The sequence below is a fragment of the Pagrus major genome, chromosome 8 (assembly GCF_040436345.1).
Source record: "Pagrus major chromosome 8, Pma_NU_1.0".
Lineage (NCBI taxonomy): Eukaryota > Metazoa > Chordata > Actinopteri > Spariformes > Sparidae > Pagrus > Pagrus major.
In genome coordinates, this window is record NC_133222.1 from 10,084,522 (window position 1) to 10,105,302 (window position 20,781).

Here is a 20,781-nt window from a genome sequence, read left to right on the forward strand (position 1 = left end):
CAAAGATGCTTGATATGCATTGATATGGTGTAGCTGGGAATTGAACCAGCGACCTTCTGATTACTGGGTAACCACTCTACCTCCTGTGCCACAGCAATGACTTCATGATGTTACTCATTAAATTAGGCATTACAAGTAATAAAACATTACTTTTTGCCTTAAACATTTTTATCCGATTTCATTTATGAATCCTTTTATTTCTTTTTGTCAAAATGAGCCAACCTCAAAATGTGAAAACTCCACATTTCTAACGTTACTGATCTCTAAACCTACCACTGAACTTAATACTGCAAAAATGTATATTAACCTATCTCACTATAATCACCATATTCCTACATAAAACTTCTCTCTCTATGCACAGGACCACATACATACTACATAGCCTTTTCCACAATGATTAAATAAGATAATTTGAATGCAGCTCTTATTAATCATAAGAATTCTTATGATTTTGAGCATCTTTCCTGAGAACATATGATGTAATTGAGATAGTAAAATGCACTCATCAGGTATATTTTAATCAAGTCAGCCACCATCGGGAGATGAAAGAGGACACGTCTTTCATTGTGTAACAAAGTTTATTACATATGTCCAAACATATGTACAGCACGTTTCTCATGAAGAGTGGTTTTGTCACAAATATAAATTATTTAGACTTTCTTAAAGAACATATGATACAGGAACCGTAGCTTGCTTAACGTGGAAGAAAAGATGTGCTGGCTGTTCACTGTAACAGGTTGGTTAAGTGCCCCAGACGAAACACACACGATTCGTTCTGTATATTAATGTTTATATTTTCCCCTCAAATCATCAACTCTTTTGGAAACCACATGATGATTACCACAATACATGGTCCCGTCATGTTTTTCTTTTCATTTTTCCTTAAAATGTGGCTGTAATACTACACATCCTGCCTGTGTTCGGCCCCTAGTACTGTCCATGGACCAATATACAGCATGATAATACACACATAAATAAGGCACAAATGGAGAAGCATAAAAAAACAAAAACAATTGAGGGCCAGAGCAGAACCAGATTTGGCACAGGAAAGGAGTGACCAAAGGTAATAAACACAATAAAATGGCATTAGCAACTTCCTGATAACCCTTGAACAACCTACCAAGTCTGTGGGTCAGACATACTGCCAAACCATAGATTAGGAAAGAAAACGTTTTTTTAACACATAGTATTTTGGGACATAATTGAGTACTTACATACAGGAGGAGGAATGGGTGAATTACTGAAACTACACTGAAGTACCATTCTTATCCAGCATAATACTGAGAGGCAAAAATAAAGGAGATTTCTCTAAGTCTTAGTGTTATGAACCTTTTGCACAAGTTGTTGCAATAAATACTGCTTAAGAAGCTTCGAATTCATCAACTACGAAGACGAACAGTGGTTAAAGTGAACAAAGCAAGAGGACCGCAATGATTTATGTCGCTACACAATTACAGAAGTAATGATTATCTGTACACGTGGAGGAAACTGAATTAGCTAAAACCTTCTCTAACTGTGTGTCGAGTGCTTGGAGGAAGCATACTGGCTTCATTGATCATTCACAATCAAAAGAATTAGGCCGCCCCCGTCACGCCACACAGCCATACTGACGATTCAGCTCAGCTACATGTTCAAGATTAAACATTTTTGAAAGGTGCACATGATAACACATAACACATTCGTTTGTACTGAAATATTCTAAATGACATCATTTTAAAGACTTAAAGCTAAACACAAAAAAAAAAAAAATAATGTCCATGACATGCGTCCTCTGGGAATGATCCCATACATTTACCATTCAGAAAGGCCAAAACCTTCAGGCACTTCTAGGATTGAGATCAGTCATCAGTTCATGTATCCTAAAGTCACTTAAGATAATAGTCCATGGGACTAAGCATCCATCAGCATTCCACTCAGTCTTAGTCACTGATCGAGTCAATTCGTTTTAAATAAAGATGCTTATCTTAGTTTTTGTTTGTGTTCATCATGGAGATGACAGGAGGAAAACCAACTTCTTCCTTCAGGGCACAAATCATTCACAGCCACAGTCACGGGGGGAAAAGAGCAAAACAGTTTTGCTGGTAAAGAAGGTACAGGTTGATTCCCTTTCCAACTGCGAGCTTATGATTGGTGAGTCCACACTTGTCCATCAGCAGCATGTGGCTTTGACCCTGGACAAAATACACGGATCAGTTTTCTGAGCCAGCACTGGCGTCCTTTATGTTTTCCTGTTGTTCCAGTTCGGATCTGCCGCGGCGTTCGCATCTGCGGGCCGCTCGGGGGGAGAGCGAGAGTCCTGGGGAGACTTCTGAGCCTGCGGGGAGCGAGGGTCCAGCAGCGGAGGAGGTTTGTCAGGGTGGAAGGGCCGGCTGTAGTGCTCGGGCCCAGGTGGACCTGCTGGCCTGTGATCGGGCATCCTCCTGAAGTCCTGAAGAGGGCCTTCTCTTCCCTGGTGGTAGTTGGGATGGAACTCATCACCACGTCTTCTTTTGGGGTCTGGATGCCTGAAATATCATTCGTATATTACATTTATATTTAGGTACCTGATATTTCAACAAAAAACTAAAACAAGTGATGAGGTTTGAGTAACTCACCTGTCGTAGTAGGGTCTGTGACCCCTGTGGTCCCGGTCGTTGCTGTACTGGTCGTACGACCTTTTGCGAGGGGAGCTGTTGTTGCGGTAACTGCCTGAGCTGCGGTACGGGTCTCCATGTGAGCGTCGATCGTTGTAGTGCTCCTTGTAGCGATGTGGGTCATAGGGATGATGTCGGTCTCCCTGCCACGACTGGTTGCTGTTACCTGGGTAATTGTATTTACGGTCCCTCTGCCAGTCTCCCCTATCTGCAATCAAACATGTCAAACTGATGTTAAAAGATGTTCTGTTATTGTGGAAGAGCGTAATTAAGTAGCTTCAATTAAAGGAATAGTTCAATATATTGGTAAAGGTACAGGCAAGACACAGTTAGCTTAGCATAGCATAGCTAGGCATAGCTTAGCATCTCAGGCCTTGTCCACACACATTTTTCTCCACCATTTTACACCTTCATTTTACAAAATCTCTCTGTACACGATTCCAAGTGCTCAAACAAGCATGCCTGACCAGTAGGTGGTGATAAAGTCTCATTCAACGTTACGTCAAACACTAGAGAAGAACATTCTGAAAATGTGGGTTTTACGTTAAGTTGTAATTAGACCTTGCGCTGCTAACCAAACCTAAACAAACAGTAGTCTGCCATTGTTGTTGTTTCAGGCACAGGATCATTACACAAAACATCATGAATTGAGGTGATGATGACATCAGACAGTTTTACATGTCCTCATGGATACACACAAACAGGAATTGTGAGAAATCTGCATTGAATGAAAGGCCAAGGTGCTCTTGTCTGTGAAGGGTAAATAATAATTTTGCATGGACAAAGCCTAAAGCTCACTAATGCTCACGCTGCCTGTGCTTTAAACTAAAATAACCCTTTTTTGCACCTACCATCGTTGCCAAAGTGCCGCTTGTTAGCCGCGTTGTACTGTTCTCTGTGGTGTCCGTGGGAGCCCGGCTGGTTCGAGTGAGGTCCAGATTTGGAGGACGGCTGAGTACCCGTGGAGTCTCGACTGGAACCAGACGGCTCCGGTCTGAAGGTTTTGACCCTCCCTGCAGGATCATCCTTCTTCTTCTGCTCCTTCTGGAAATGTCACAGGATATTGCTTTTAGCATTAGTGATTCCTAACACTTGGAAAAGCAGAGTGTCAACAGCTAGAAATAGTAACACTTGCCTCTTCTTCATGTGATCGCTTCTTCTGTGCCATTTTGTAAAGCTTGTGAAGCTTCCTGGCACCAAACTCTGTAAACTTAGACACAAATATCCAGAGGTTTCTGTGGGAAAAGGGCACAAAATAACCATTAGCTGAGTGGAACAGGTGAGCATGATCACGGAATTAACAAAGGTAATATCTAGTCATCTTACCGTCGCCATATTTTGACATGTTCGGGGTCACTGTAGGCTTTAAGGCACTCTGTGATTCGGTCTCCAATCTTCAGTAGGCATGTGCGAGTGTGCTGGAGCTGCTCCTGGTCGGACAGACCCTCATCTGGTTTATCCAGCTGCTTCAGGGCCTTTTTCACCGGCCTCATGCGCTCCTTACACTACACACACGAACAAATTAACAATATTATTGTAATTATCTGCTGACCCGCAACTCTGACACTTATTAAACTCAACTGCATTATCTTTGCAGGAGAGCTAAAGAAGAAACTCACAATACTGAAAGTCTCCTGGTCGAGTTCATCGTCCTCCTTTCCTTCGATGGGGACGGGGTCAGACCCAGCTGTGATGTGGACTGGACCTTGAGTCTTCTTCCCTTTGGCTCCTTTAGCCTGAAAGACGAAAATCAAGACAATTAACCCACATTCGCAATTCATACATTTAATAGAGTATTTACAAGATGGGGAACGACATTTTAGCTGCGCTCTTGTAGCCACATGTTGCATTTTAGTGCTAAGATGAGAGTCTAATAAGGATAAATTATAAAATAAGACGATGAATATTTTGTTGAAATACCTTTTCTTTTCTGGGCTTGGCACCCTTCTTTTCTTTGTCCCCATCTTTCTCCTTTTTAGGGGTTCCCTGTTTTTCTTTGTTCTCTTTGTTGTCCTTTTTCTTTTGTCTTTTCTTGGCGGGGGACTTCTCCGTTCCATCGTCCTGCTCGAACACGAGAAAAGACAACGCAAATTAAACAACAGAAGGTTATACAGCAGGAGAGGACAAGTGTTGTGCACTCTAATCAAATGCACCATGACTGTGATCATCTAAAACAAAAAGCTGAATTACATCTCTTTGTTACGGTCGCTTGGAACAGCTCTGCAATACGAGATGGAAATGTGGCCCACCGACAGGCCATGAGTGCATTTAATATATCAGAAGTAACTCTGTTTATATTCTCTGTCAACAAGTCCTGTTCAGTAACGGCATTAAGGACGAGGTTTGTTGTGTGTTTTGCTAGGTTGCAAAATCAAATTTCTCAACAAACACTTGGCGACAAAACAAATTACAGTCACTATTTGTAGAAAAAGTTTTTAGGAAGAGCACATCAGCTACAACAAGACCCTGCACATAAAAACATCATGTAGGCAGCAGGAGACCTCGACAATGAAGCATAACATGCCCCCTACGGACTAACAGGTGACACATTAGTGGTGATCTCATGACTGACCTTGACCTCGCCCTCCTCCGACGGGTTGTCCGACAGGCGGGGGGAGGAGATGTCGTTGCCCTGCTCATCCTTGAGGATCTTGTTCTCCTTCTTCGCCCGCGGCTTCCTCTTCTTCACTTTGACCTTTAGAGGGAGAGACTGGATGAGTTGTGTGGACGGTGGGTAGTGCAGATCAAAGGCAAACTTCATGTGGTGAAAACAGTGCAGACAAGTTACTCAGAGATTAAGAGCAGCATACCTCTTCCCCTGTTTTAGACACATCGCTGCTGTCTTGTTCTTTTTTCAGCAGCTTGAGGAGATACTCGGCTCTTGCCTGTAGTTGCTTGCCCTGAGGCTTCTTGCTTGGATCGTCTGGGAGAATCTGTCCAGAAGGAATCGATGTAAGACTCCTGACTTGTAAAGCTATTTTTCAAAGCTTTTACAATATCTTAACAGGCGAGTTTTAGTCCAAATTCACAAGTGAGTGAATGCCTTTTTATTTATACAAGTACCCTCTCCAACTTAGTGCCAAAAGGTAGACATTTACCTTATCAGCGAGTTTAAGGTCAGGATCCGTCTTGATCAGATCCCAGTTGCCAAAGCCATGCTCGTAAATACCAAGCAAGAGCTGAATGTCATCCTGCAGGTCCCAGTCGACATCAAAGTGGGCTACCTTGACCCTGCACGTCAGCTTGAACCTGTGGGAAACAGAGACTTGCCATATTTAATCTGCAGCACAGATGCACTTTCTCAACATCTTATCTTGAACACAACACTAAGCCTGTGCTCCTTCTTACATCTGCAGTGGTATCTTACTTATTTCTCTCAGCAGGGTTGACGGGCACAGCTTTGTGCAGAGGCTCAAACTCTTCCTCATGCTGGATGATGGACTTGGCGTTGACCTGCACTCCTGAGATCTTGATGTTGATTCCTCGCCGTTTCCCAGGACCTTTGGCTGGGATATTAACATGTGTCATTTTTAGGGGCCTGGAAAATGATTTGATTTCAAGGAACTCTAAAAAACTCTAAAAAACTAACAGTACCTTCAACTGGGTTCTCTTTAAGGTGCTCCTCGTGTTCCTGTACTGCAGCCACACAACTAGTATGAATCAGTTCACCGAGTCTCTTCAGGTCTGCGATGGATTTGTCAACCAGCTCGGAGTCTCGGGCGATGCCCTCCAACCTGGATACAGAACAGAGCACCTGACTGCACTGTGTGTTTGAGAACTTAACTGCTCAAACTTTACCAATTTCATGATGCAGACATACAGTATACAGACTGTGGTATCAGTTACTCTGCCTACCTTTCAAGTGGAGATCCAAATTTCTTGTAGGCCTTAATGAACCTGTTTAAGATATTAAAATGAACACATTTTAATTGTTTTCACGAAAGGATTCACAGAAAAAAAACAGAAAACAAATGCTCACTAAATGTGTTACCTGCGTATTTCAGCATCAGTGAAACCCTCCACGTTGTTTTTGCGGGCTCTCGGTCTGCCTCTCTTTTTCGGCTTCTTGTCATCATCGCTATCATCGGTCTCGCTGTCAGAGCCTGAGGAGCGGTGCTTCAGCTTAGAGCCCACGTCGCTATCACTGTCGTTGGCCTGAGCCTGAAAAGAGCAACACTTTATCACCGGATTCAAAAGCTAAGGAGCTGCTTGAACACAAAAAGCATTTTAGAGTATGTTTCTCACAGCTCACTGCAACAGTTAACAGAGAATCCAAACAACCGTTTTTCCTATCCTCTTACCCTCTTGTTAGAGCTCCTGCTTCTGGGCAGCATGAAGATGTCCTCCATTTCCCGCTGCTTCTCCTCCTCCTCAATTTTTTTGCGCTGCTCTTCAGGGATGATGTCGTCCCATTCGCGAATGGACTTCCCCTCAAACTCTGAGGGAGTGCTCTCTTCCATGCTGGAGAAATTGGCCACCTGCAGCAACACGCAGAGAAGAGAAAGAAGGGATATCATAAGATGCTGAAAGAGATGGACGCCTGACTGTGGTACAGTGCAAAATAGTAACAACTTAATGGTACCTTAAACTGAGACAGAAGTTCATCTGTAGCGCTTGAGCCTTGATCACTTTCTCTTGTTTCAGCCAACCTTAGGATCTCCTCAATGTCCATCTCCTGCAGAAACAAAGAAATTCTGGTTTAATTTTACAAACATGTAACACATGTATTTTTAATGCACAGAAGATAATTAGCTGTTGTAATACCTGTGGTTCAGACTCTTCTCCTTCTGGCTCTTTGAAAAGCTCCTCTGCACCAAACTTGAGGATGGCAGTCAGTTCTTCTTTATTGAAAGGGTTTGAACTGAAACAGAAATCAGCGTTAAACACAGAATGAAATAGAATCTATCAGAAAAAAAACCCACAGCTTATTTCTGACATCTTACTTTGTGTTCCTTGAGTTGCTGTCCAGTACAGTTCGACCAGTGGTGTCCATTCTCTGAATGACGAGATGGTCCAGAACCATCTTCTTCTTCGCCCTCTCGATGATGTCCTCCTCCACCGTTCCCTTGGTGACCAGTCGATAAATATTCACCTATGAAGACGAAGCGCTGATGTTAATTTTCTTACGCTCTATAAGATAATCTGTAGGGGGTGAAAGTCATCTGTTTCAGTCGTGGGTTACCTGTTTCTTCTGGCCGATCCTGTGAGCCCTGGCTTGGGCCTGCAGGTCGTTCTGAGGGTTCCAGTCAGAGTCGAAGATGACTACAGTGTCTGCTGAGGCCAAGTTGATCCCTAAACCTCCGGCTCTGGTTGACAACAGGAAGCAGAAGTCCTAGAAAACAGATGAAACTCTTAATACAGATCTGATCCAACAATTCACACACCGACATTTGTAAATGTGTCTTGCGTTAAGAAAAGTACAAACAAAGAAGAGAGATTAATCAAATTTGAAATAAACTTTTGATCTATCTTTGCACCATTCATCAAATACATTTTTCTTCTAACTTTAGTAGTCCAAAAAACAAGCAAAAATGTACAATATGTGTGTTTAAAGCAGTCATTATCTGGATATGTGCATTTGACAGTAAATGCATTACTTAAAAAGACTAATAATAAACTAAAAGATCTTATTTACTGCAGCTTAATTATAAAATGTCAGCCAAATTAGACTTCAGACTTTGTTCACACACCTCTGAGCCTTCTGCATTGAAGTGGTCAAGCGCCTGCTTTCGGATTTCTCCCTTTATGGAACCATCCAGCCGCTGAAGAGGGGAGAGCCAAACAGAGACGATTATCAACCTCTGAAGATTTCCTGGGCAGCCATCAGCTGTAACCTTGGCATCACTCTGCTTTACATGCCATAGCAGTCCCCCAGTCTATATGCTTAGACCGATCACAACAGTCTGCACCGAAGAACAAGTCAGCAAAAACCCAGGTCGAGTGACTTGCAAGAGTTCAGCTGGTCTGCAGCAGCAAATAACTTGTTGATATAAATAACCACATGAAGTCTGAGCCTGTCCGAGTATGTTTGCAACAACAAGTGACATCTGAGCCTGATCAGTGTCTAACCCGCCCAATGCAAGGACCTCAAAACGCCCCGTCACTGTAAACAACAATGACAAACGAGAGTAAAAACTGATTTATGGGTCAAAAATAAAAAATAATAAGTTTATAAAACTTTCCACTTGTGTCTTAAAATGCTTGATTTTAAAGAGAATGTTTTTTTAATTTCCTTTTATTATTTTAATACTCCCTCTGCTTATTCATTTGTTTCTGTGTGATGTCTATTCTAATCTATGGGATGTCTCTTGTTTTTCTATGGCTTCCTCGTGGTGAATATCAGGCACTATACAGTCAGACACACATGATGTACTGTGATGGGCAGAGTACTGCCTGTTTATTGATTTCTCCTGAAATATAGGTGTCTATCTGTGGGTGCCAGACAGTCCCACATTCTGTTTCGCCTTTAGCATTACGAGGTAATTTGGTATGTATTGTAACATAAGCATGGGATGAACCCATTAGTGACAGCCTTAGAGAGTTATGGTACATAACTAATATCTGTTGCTCGGACACAGTAGGTTGTTTAAAATGTAAAGGGCTAGCAGAAAAGCAGAATTTAAAAATTTGCAATCTTACCTGGAATGGGTAGCGATTCTTGGTGAGGTATTCAGCCAGGATGTCCAACATCCGGACCATCTGGGAGAAGATCAGCACCCGGTTGCCTCTTTCTCTCAGTCTGGTCAGCAACTTGTCCAGCAGCACCAGCTTCCCGCTGCCCCTCACTACACCCTGTAACGAACAAGAGTTAGAGTTTGAACACAACAGAGGATTCATGAAAAATAAATAAGCACTGAGCCCTCTGTTGCGACTCGTGTTTTCATCTTTATTATGTCACAACTAGTTTCCTCTGCAGAGCGCAGCTATCCTGAGGTGTTGCTGGGAGCCAAAGAAGAGTTCAAGAGGAGACTCACCTGCAGGTGTTCCGCTTGTGTTTCACATTCACCATCCTCAGGCTGTTTAATGAGGAAACTGTGGTTGCAGCACTTTTTGAGCTCCATAACGATGTTCAGGAAGCCGGAGGAGCTGCCTCGGGTGCCTTTGGAAAGAGCTTTGTAATTCCTCGTTAAAATCCACCTGGAAATGTTTAGGAACAAATTAAGTTAATGTAGAGGAGGAGTGCAGCTACCGTACCAGAGGTTTGTGTGAAGCACAGGAGCAATAAAAGAAAGGGTTGCGAAAGACAGACATAAAACCGTACTTGTAGAATTGTTTCTGCTGTGCAGTCATGTCTACACGGAGGATCTGTTCCACCTTGGCAGGGAGAGATTTTTCCACATCTTTCTTGACACGTCGCAGAAGGAAGGGCTCGAGGACTTTGTGAAGACTCTGATAACCATTTTCCCTTCCCTTCCCGTGTTCATCCTCAAAATCCTCCCAGGAACGAAACCTGCTGTTCTCGACGAAGATAAAAAAAAAAGGCCCTCATATCTGAAACTGATGGCATTTTCCCTTTTTTGCTCAGCATCATATTAAATGTCTAAACCAGGACATACTTGTCAGGCATGAGGAAGTGCAGCAGTGACCAGAGCTCTTTGAGGGAGTTCTGCAGCGGAGTGCCAGTAATGAGTAGTCTGTGGTTGGACCTGAACTCCATTAATGTTTTATACAGCAGAGAATCATCATTCTTCAGCCTGTGAGCTTCATCAACACCCAGGAAGGCCCAGTTGATGTTCCCAAGCACCCCCTGGAGATAAATGTTAAATCCTTGTAATCCAAAGTGATTGATTCTCTTCATGCACAGACACACTGTGGAATAAAACCTAAACAAAACCGTAAGAAATTCTGATAATTGCACCTACCTTGTCTTTAAGTAGAATTTCGTAAGTGGTTAATAATGCATTGAAACGGATTCTCTTCGTTTGATGGTTCACCCACTCGTAGTCGCGGATCTAAATAAAACAAAAGCATCGGTGTAAGTTTATGTCACCGACTCAGTGAGAGAAAACACACCTGCAGATTCAACCTACCGTTTTCCTGCTCATGACGTCACCGAGGTAGACCACCACGTTCATGTCTGGGGCCCAGGTGTCAAACTCCCTCTGCCAGGAGGTGAGCGTGGACAGTGGCACCACCACTAAGAAGGGCCCGTACAGCTGATGCTGGTGAAACAGGTAGGACAGGAAGGAGATGGTCTGGATCGTCTTTCCGAGCCCCATCTCATCAGCTAGGATAACACTGTTGCACCTAAGGACGAAGAATAAGAAAACACTATGGTTTCAGCGACTTTCTATGTGTTATTTTTCAACTGAGGTCATCAAAACCAACATGAATCCATTTATTTACCTGCACCAGGAGTGAGCCAACCAGTTCAACCCATCCAGCTGATAATCTCTCAGCTGAAGGCTCTCATCTCCAATATAAGATGGTTGTTTCTTTAGAGCAACAAACCTTGGTCTTTGCTTTAACACCTGAAATGATAGTTAGGAACACGTTTCTTTAGTTACGTGGAGAAAAACATAACCATCTGAAATATGTTTTGAAAAAGCAATTCAAAAATAAATCAGAAAATGAAACCACATCGGGTCATTTCTATTTGCAGAGTTCCAGACTGCAATTATTTAGCTGCATTTGCGACCATTTGTGGAGGCAGTGAGACTGTGCAAGTACTTCTCAATTCAGTAAGCAACACCAGTGCCATTCGTAGAAAAAGTAAGCGTAGAGCCCCGATTAAACTCTTACCTTACAGTCTTTAGAGGGAACCGTTTTACAGGAGTTTCGGTGCGTGAAGCTGTCGATGCAGGACTGAAACTTCTTCCTAACCAAAGCTCCGTCTTCCCAGCTGCACTCCGAGTAGGGTAGGCCCATCCACTTGCATAGATACTCTGGCTCGTTAGAGGATGGTATCTTGTGACTATGAGCTGTTTGAAAAGCAGGAAAGTTGTTATACAACTGTACAACACAGGAGACCATTAAAAAAGACAGAAGTTAGGAATGATGGTGAGAATTTTGATAAAGGACTTACAGGGGAAGTCAGAGGGCCCTTGTGTCTTCCCTGTTCTTGTAGCTGAAAATAATAAAATTCCTTTTAGTACGAGTGCAGTACGCAGTATATTTAAACTAAATATCTGCTGCACAACCAGACAAAGGCAGCTACATCTGATGATGAATTCTTACCGATAACACGCTCCACAAACTGAAACTGCTTGCTCAAGTCAAAAGTGAGCTCCTGTTGGCAGTTATGAAACTCTACATCCTCAGGGGACGCCTTCCTCAACCTACAAACAAGGACAGAATAAATGGTGAAAATGCTCGGAAAAAGTGTAACAAAGACACTTTTGATGAAAAGACAAAGATTTTCACCATGAATTTAGCTCTTCGTGCTTCTTTTTGTAGTTGTCCATTTTCTTTAGTCCCTTGACCTTTTGCTGCGTCAGAGAGTCCATGCTCTCCCATGTGTTGTGGATGTAGGACCAGCCCTTCCACTTGATCAAATACTGAACCTCGCCTTCATCGTTCTCGGGGTCAAAGCCTTCATTCGGGTCCCCGTTTTCCTCCACGGCATAAACAGTGGTGGAAGCACCATTGGCTAGAAGAGCAAGATAAACTACTTTTAGACTGTATGCACAAGGCAACTATTTTGATTAGAAGCAACTTGGTTTTCAAAAATAGTAGGACACAAGTGAAAATGCATCACCTCCTTTTTTGGCTGTCCTGGTGTCCATAACCCTCTCGATGGTCTCACTGTCATCATCCTGCTGCTCCTCACCTGCATCCCCTGTCATTTCAATCAGGTCATCAGAGTCTGTTTCAAAGTCATGTTGGTCCTCTTTATAACTGTGAAACGAAAGAAGAGGAAACAGGTAGTATCGATATGAAAACTGTGCATTTACAAAGGTAGCTTTTTTAATGCCTGTTGTAATGGAAAACAGTCCTGAGTTCAAAATCTCAGCGCTCAGAAACGCACCTTTTGACTTTTGTTGCGCCCCGTCTTCGAGTCTGTCTCTTTGGAGTGTCATCCTCATCATCATCATCCTCATCGTCTTCCTCCTCATCGTCATCTTCTTCGTTAGATGAGTCCTGTTTCCTGGACTTCCTCCCTTTTTGTGCCAGCTGCTTTTTGGCTGTTGATTTGGTTTGAGGTCTGTAAAACACACAGTTAAGCACATAAACTCAAAAAAACCTTTGAACGTTTTAAAGGGTTTTGAAAGTTTTTGATCGATTCTTAGATGCATCGCGATTCTCTCTTCAAAGATTATGTCTTTAAACAGAAATTAAGAATCGGACATTTAAAACCCAATTCTCGACATTATGATCGCCTGTAACAATTTTGTAAGATCAGGATGTAATTTCCTTACAGCTAAATCGATTGGATGGTGAAATGTAAGGGAAATATTACGCGTACGGCATGTTTATGCTAGGCTACTGCTTGAGTTTTGATAAAATAACGGACTTAAATTCATCTGTTTATTTAACTCATGGATCATTACAGATACGCTGTGTTTTAACACACAGAGAAAAAATACATCATGTATCCACGCGATTCCTGGTGAGGTCACTGGGGAAACGACTAGAATGATGCAAAAGGTGATATTTCCCGTGCTCGGTGAAACTGCCGTACGTAACAAAGTACGATAATAACTGATAAAAAAGCATTTCAAGGATTTCAAATTTTGATGCGTCAAGATGCATTGTCAGTCGTTTTTTGAGTACATCTCAGCCCTCTGCATTAGAATCAGATTGTGAGGTGCCAAAGTTTCTACGCCTAGTATCGAAGTGATTTAAAATGGTTTTCGGGGAATGACGCAGAAAAGGCGGGTGTAGAAGAGCCATTAGGCAGGAGCGGAGCAAGAAGTCAGGTATCATCAGCCCAGTGTTGCATCATCAGTGCCCACCTCTATAAGCCCTCAGCTATACTATCGGAATATTGCTTCTTCAGTAGATATCTCCGCAAAAAACACAAGATGTCAAAAATCTAAAATAGAAAAATAAATTATATATATATATTTTTTTATGTTTTACACCAATTCTAAACTCTTAAATGTTGCACCTTTAAGGAAGCAACATCAATATGAAAGCCCTAAAGGGCCATGCATTCATACATTTTATTTCCTCCTTCCTTTATTTATTTCATTTGTTTTCTCGAGATCTCGAGTTATCATCTCGAAATAACAACTGCCGTTTTCCCGAGATAACAGGATAATTTTCTCGAGATCTCAAGATAACGAAACTTTGTTTTCGCGAGATAACGATATAATTAATTTGAGATCTCGAGATAATGACTGTGATACGATAGGCCTGAGATTATGGAGACGCCCGGGACCTTGCAGCTGGTCAGCTATGTAGTTAACAACGACATCAGGCTCACTTAGATTGCGCCGCTGATATAGCTGAAGCCTTGCTAACCGTCTTTTTAGATTACGCACACTAATGTGTATATCATCTGTAATAGCAAGGCATAATGCTATTTCAGCCTGTGTCAGGCCTTGATTGAAAAGATATGTGACATGGTAATCAATACGCTCCTGCTCCTCTGACATTGCTACACTGAATGATGTTTCCTGCAATGATTTAATATACACTATTGTTTTGTTTTCTCAAGATCTTGAATTAATTACATCGTTATCTCGGGAAAACAAAGTTTTGTTATCTCGAGATCTCGAGAAAAATGATCCTGTTTTCTTGGGAAAACAGCAGTTGTTATTTCGAGATAATAACTCGAGATCTCGAGAAAACAAATGAAATTAACTTGTTATCACGGGAAAACGGAGGAAATAAAATGGATGAATGCATGGCCCTTTAGGGCTTCCGTACATCAGTACAGTATTTGTATCATGTTTTATGATTAGATTAAATTAAAATTGTATATGTTTTATAGTCTAAACTTTCAGATTACAGCATGTACATCATGTCTAAACTTCACACCAAAGTAAAAGAGAAAATAAAATGTAATCAAACAGCTGTTCACACAATATGGAATGATATTTAAATGAGCAGTGGGTAGCTGTCTGATGGCCAGGCTTTGCTACACTCTTACCTTCTAGCAGGAAGTCGTCTGGATCTAACTTTTTTCTCTTCCTGCTCACTGTCTGAAATGTCGGAAGCCTCCTCCTCCTCCTCCTCCTCCTCCTCTTCATCATTTGAGTCATCATCATTCCAGATATTTCTTACAACAAAGAAATGCCACAAGTTCACCCTCAAGGCCAACCACTGCGATAACCAATTTCAAATTTCATGAAATGCTGGCCATAGGGTGTTCACCAAAACCCAATCTGATCAGGGATAAGCCGCTGATCCGACCAATCAAATTTGATGTAATTGTACAACATCACCTGGCTGACTGAAGCTAACTGAGCCAATTAGAGCAAACAGATACCCAGTTACACAAAATGATAAGAATCACAATATGATCACAGACTGGCACCACAATGACAAAAACAGACATGAACAGTGCAAAACTACAGTATGGATCAAGTCTTAAATCATAAAAATCTTGCTAACAAAAGTGTCTCATATAAATTAATAATAATACAAATGTTCACTGTCATCATACTTACTCTTTTTTCTTGGCTCGTGATGTTTTCCTCTTGGGACTTTCACCCTCAGAGTCACTGCTACCCTGCAAATACAGTCAGCACAGCCAACACACATTTCAGCAGGAGCTTTGTTGTCATAGGAAACACTGCAGCACTTCTTTAAAACGCCCACTAGATGGCACAATTGCCTTGTTTAGAAGAGCTCATGTCAGTGGCAATGACTGCAGAGCGCGGCCATGCCACATATTAGTATCGCTGGCCTTTATTGTTTCTTTGTCCGTCTGCTTACCCCAGCTCCGATGTTCAAACGAGCTGGCTCCTGTCTGCTGCGATTTGACCTCCTGACCCCGTACACATCTGGATGTTCCTCCCACATCTGTAAACAGAGACCAACTGCTATTACAGAGTCGCTGATTATCTGAACCAATATAGAAATATAATGTGTCTCAATTCCATTATACATTTTAATGTGTACACCATCTGTTGGACAGCAACTTGTTATTATTTCATTAGCCATGACCTGCTGCTCAAGGTGACATTTTTAAATGTCTTACTTTGTCCAACAGTCCCAAACCCAAAGATTTTAAATTTACATCTATATTAATGAGAGAAAAGTGGAAATTTACAATTTAGAAGCAATAACTAGGGATTTCTTGGTACTTTTGCCAGAAAAATGAAAAATTAAAGTTGTATTTTAAGTGTTAAAATCATTGATTTATGGGGGTTATTCGATTATTTTACCAACTGCTTTTACTCTATTGGGCTGCATGGTAGTTGTCATAGTCTACCGTTTATGTTCTTAGCATGTTATGTTCTGTTTTATACCATCACCTCATCTTAGCCGAGTAATGCCTCCGTTTCCTTTGTTTATTGCATTGTGGTACAATAGTGCACATCAACAGCACCTTTAAGGGTGTTTTCTAGTATACATACTCACTATGTTGAGTATAGTTTTTTTTTTCAATGTGAACGAGTGTCGTCATGATACTGGAAACACTGAAGGCAACGAGGGCATACAATGTTAGAATGGCTTGTGTACTGTGTGTTAACCATAATCAAAAGAGTGGGACGTAGTGCATGTCAACTGCTGTCAGAGAGAAGAGGGAGCGAGAATGTGCAGTTGGTAGAACTGTATCACTACTGTGGGAAACAAGTATTGAAAATGTTTCAAATATTGAGAATCAGTATATATATATGTCGTCATTTTTGACAACATTATACGTGAACACTCTACCTACTCAAAACCTGCTTTTAGTTATTAAGTAAGACTGAACTGGGACACAGCTTAAGTCTAACGTGGGCAAAAAAGACAATATGGCTAAAATAAAACTTCACTGAAGTTAAGCAACTGTCCTGCATGTCAAACCCCTATAATCACATTTAGAGCGTGATTAGAGAAGCAAAGTTAACTCAATCTCCATTATCAGAGGACAGGAACCTTAATCTGCTTTACAAACAGTAAGTCACCACAGAAGCTCCTCTCTAAGGCTCAGTCACCTTTACCTTCTTCACATCTGCCAGACGCTCCTTCTTTCTAACTGGCTTGTCTTTGACTTCTGATGTGGTTTGCTGTGATTTGGACTCGGTGGACTCGCTCCCTGACCCTGAGTGACTCTCTGACTCCGAGGAGCTGTTCGACTCGGAGTTGTGGGATCTCCTCCTCTCGCTGCCATGCTCGCTCTCTGACTGACTTCCCGACTCCGATGCAGAGTGGTTGGACTCTTCTGAAGCTGAATTGCTACAGGAACAAGAACATGTTCATTGTTTTCGATTTTTTGCAGGGCATACGTATATGGTTACATAACTCTGCGCACCCGACAACGACATGGCATCTTAAAATTAACCTCAAAGTGCACACACTGTCACTGGGACAAGGAGAAACAGAGAGCTCGATGGCACGAGTAAGTTGTGATCGTCAGCCGAGTGGAACAGATACCTCATTACATCATGCAGCATGTTCCTTACTTAGCGAACAGTCTTATAATAGCCTCATTCTCTCTAGGGCACACAAATCCTCTTACAGGCATTTTGAAAAGCCTAAGATCAGCTTTCACTACTAAATAAAACCGAGCTTAACGGTAATTAAGTAAGTACTGAAATCATTCGTGCCTGCTACTCTGCAATTACTTGTGACATGGCAGTAATATAATCAGACAGTAATACAACGGTCATGAATAAATGAACAAGACAGTAAATTTGCAGTTGTCCAAATTCTAAGTAGCCCCATTCATGCTCTTAAACTCCATTGTTTTTGTGGAGGTATACGAATTTTAAGACTGACCTTATTTGAGCACGAGTTATGTCCAGTTTAACAAAACAATTTAATTTCTTTTCTCAGATTATTTCATTGGAGGGATTTTTAGAAGCCTGAAGAGTTGAACATTTTCAGTAATTCACATGAAAAAAAGAAAATATTAGAGAAATGTTTGAAAACTAAACATTATTTTGTGTCACGGAAATGTTTCTTTCGCTTGTGTCCAAACCCCAAATTTCAAGGACTTTATCTGTTAAAGTAAAAAAGTCCAAATAACTTAGTATCACTGCACACAAGGAGCCTCAAATGGTTTTGGGACCTGCAAATAAATTCAAATTTGATGCAAATACATCAGTTTTGTATAAATCAAACAAATTAGCTGACACTTATGACAGCACATTGATGTGATAAGGAGCCATCAGTGCATAAAACATCAAGCTTAGTATTGTGACCTTTCTGTCTGGCTTTTTCTGCATTCAATACTTTGTCTGGACACATGGGGGCGTTATACCCATTCACAATAAATATGCAGGGTTCACTGCCTTATATGGATCGCCTTGCAAAAGACACATACATTAGTGTCTTACAAAGTTAAAATAAATACTCATTTCATATATTGAATGTTATAAAGAACAACTCTCCTACTGTACTTTTAAAAAAAGGATTTATATTTGTCATACTACTGTCTCTGTATTCTGGCATTTATATATTCAACTATGAGAATAAAACTAAAGAGGAACATTAATTTATTGGTTTTGAATAAATACTTACAATTTAACTGGTGTTAAATAGCATACAATGACTCTGTAAGTAGATATTACAGCTTGTACTTTCAGCTGTCTCAGTGACCTAACTCGGATGTGCATGGCTCCTTCCGCTTTAAGTGAGGTCAAAAGTGGGCGGGGCATGAAAATAAACTCGAATTGTTATTGGCTGGCGTGTTGCTATGTGGAATTCTAGCCTATAGCAGTGCAGCGTGGAGGCTTTTTTCCAGGGTCTGAACTCTTCCTGGTCCTCCTCCATGTAGTTCTGAGCTGAGTTTTAATACAGATAAGTGAGCAAGCTGGGCACACAAAGCAAGGGCCATTTTGTGACTCAGAAGAGCATGTACACTATGTGGTACTTTTGTAAGATGTCATTTTATAGGAAATCACCATGTTTTCTGTTGCTCATCCTGCTTGCTCTGCATGCCCACAGTGCTCATCTATCAGTACAAAAAAGTTAGGCTGTCATCAGCAGCAGAGGGTATATTTCAGTCACAGCTGAAAACACTAAAATGGCTGCCACAAGATCACACAGAAAACTACAAGTGTGATGTAACCTGCTGCAGTGAACAGTCAGTAAAATGCTGGAGGAGATTACCTGCATTTAGCATTCAAACTCCCCTGTGCCTTAATCTAAAAACAGTCTAATGGGATCAGGCTGCATTGTTTGTTGTGGAAATATAGCAGCAGTTATTATAGTAAGAACTTGATTAGGGCTTTTATGCAAAAAATACATATTTTTTTTTAGAAAGAAAGGAACATGGCAAGCCACTTGTGTTGTTTCTGAATTGTTTTGACACCATGCAAATGACCTGGTATTAGTTTTTAAACAATCTTTATTGATCAAAATAGACTGGTGTTTCCACTCGTTTTGGTATTTGAAGATTCAGATACCTGCGGATGATGTATACACACTTGCCCAATTGCTCTCATTATACATTTACTGTCTTTATAAAAAGAAAACCAGACAATATTGTAAAAAAATATTGTACATTAGTGTCAAGACTCCTGGCAACAGGCCTTTAAATATAATCTACCTTGTAAGTAATACAAATAAAGCCAGATTTGAATAGTTTAAAAAGATTTTTTTTGTTTTTGCTGCAACATTCACAATAATCAGACATGTTCAAATCAAATACTTCCATCAACATATCAATCTTCTTATAACCGAAATTCAGCAATACAAAAAGTACCTTTTAAACTTGTCGGATAATTAAATATGTGATGGGATATCAACAGATATAATATATTGCATGACAAGTGAAAACAATCATTCAATACCTGTAATAAGTCAAGAAAATCATTAAAAAAACTGTAATAAGACAGAAAATCATTTTGTGTCAAGAGAAATATTTGAAATGAAACTGTCCATTGCAATAAGGCCCAGAACAGAAAGTAAAACAACCTTGTCCTGGATACAAATATAAAGCTGGGGAGGTTAAAAGGTTATGTTACATAAGCAGGTGGCCACTGACATAACTCAGTAGTGGAATAGTTTTAAGTTTTACTATCCATCTAAAAACAAGACATAATTATTTAACAAGATATTCAAATCTTTTAGATGAAGGGCTTCAATGAGTAGAAATAACTAAGCATGAAAACTGTGTCAAAACTATGAGGACAGATCCTGATGAAAGATTACAGATTGATATAAAAAATGAAAATTGTAGCCACATGTAAACTGTACTAAGGTCAAAGAACTACAAAGTATGTTATATATAACCCCTGTAAAATGCTGGATACATTGCTGACCATAATGAACACCAAAGCAATACATTGTTTCTGAAATAAATAAAAACCAAACATCAACGTTGTAAAAATGGTGCAATGCAGTACCAAGTAGTAAGACAAGGTCATATTACTTTATAGCGATTGGACATCAAACATTTGTGACAAATCATGTGCAACATAATAGGACAAATCACTTTTCCTTGTGGTCTAACACACACATCTTGTGGGCAATGATCTCTAAAACACAGGGCCTGAAACCTCAGTATTGAGTGTAAGAAATGGTAGGAAAATCAGGGTGTGGCTATTAAACAATAGCAAGGTCATTCATGACAGTGGTGCACTTCAACAAAAACCACGTCGCATATGTATACACAGGTGATCAACCATGCTTGACAAGGTAAACAATCAAGGCAGATATGGAAAAAGGGGAAAAAAGTATAAGGATCATACCTTGATGCATTGCTCTGAGTCGATCCTTCATCCTCTTGTTTTTTACTTTTATTCTTCATCATCGTATTATCCTGTAATTCTCTGATAGGTGATCTTTTCTCCTGGTATTTACTGTCAAAAAGTTGGAGGAAGCATGAACTATCATACAAGTCCCACAAGACTGCCTTTGCTCAGGTGGCAGTTAAAGCCCAGGCGGTGCGACACGAGTCAGGAAAAAGGCATTAAATCGACAGAGCTGACGATCATTATTTACATCGCAAATGTAAATAAAGCGAAGGAAAATGACAGGTGTCGATACAAAAAGGAGAATAGCCAACTTAAATCTTACAATATAGTCCACGGATGAAGCCGCATGCAATTAATTCTAACTGCGTCATCAGATGAAGGGTAAGAAAAATAAGATTTAAAGCTGA

The 20,781-nt window shown here is 40.8% G+C and overlaps 1 protein-coding gene across 3 annotated transcripts; it reads right to left on the reverse strand.

Annotated features, from left to right (window-relative positions):
* Window positions 1-559: 559 nt before the first annotated feature.
* On the reverse strand, window positions 560-20,527 carry chd2 (chromodomain helicase DNA binding protein 2). 3 transcript variants are annotated; one of them, XM_073471964.1, is made up of 38 exons: window positions 20,369-20,527; window positions 16,673-16,907; window positions 15,459-15,545; window positions 15,191-15,252; window positions 14,671-14,799; window positions 12,601-12,777; window positions 12,331-12,470; window positions 11,997-12,222; window positions 11,811-11,911; window positions 11,659-11,700; window positions 11,376-11,554; window positions 10,980-11,104; window positions 10,664-10,880; window positions 10,496-10,585; window positions 10,190-10,380; window positions 9,895-10,086; window positions 9,608-9,770; window positions 9,273-9,425; window positions 8,324-8,395; window positions 7,816-7,965; window positions 7,577-7,725; window positions 7,398-7,494; window positions 7,216-7,308; window positions 6,935-7,111; window positions 6,625-6,794; window positions 6,489-6,530; window positions 6,228-6,367; window positions 6,001-6,139; window positions 5,732-5,882; window positions 5,444-5,566; window positions 5,206-5,328; window positions 4,554-4,694; window positions 4,253-4,369; window positions 3,960-4,138; window positions 3,769-3,868; window positions 3,485-3,677; window positions 2,595-2,841; window positions 560-2,504 (listed from the first exon to the last, which is right to left on the reverse strand). In XM_073471964.1, exons 1-38 carry the CDS (start codon window positions 20,428-20,430, stop codon window positions 2,219-2,221), a joined length of 5,460 nt encoding a protein of 1,819 aa, XP_073328065.1. In that variant the 5' UTR covers window positions 20,431-20,527; the 3' UTR covers window positions 560-2,218. The 3 variants fall into 3 exon arrangements, with proteins under 3 accessions (XP_073328065.1, XP_073328063.1, XP_073328064.1); XM_073471962.1 differs by having other exon boundaries at window positions 9,895-10,083; window positions 20,369-20,519; XM_073471963.1 differs by lacking the exon at window positions 14,671-14,799 and having other exon boundaries at window positions 20,369-20,519.
* Between the last annotated feature and the right edge of the window lie 254 nt (window positions 20,528-20,781).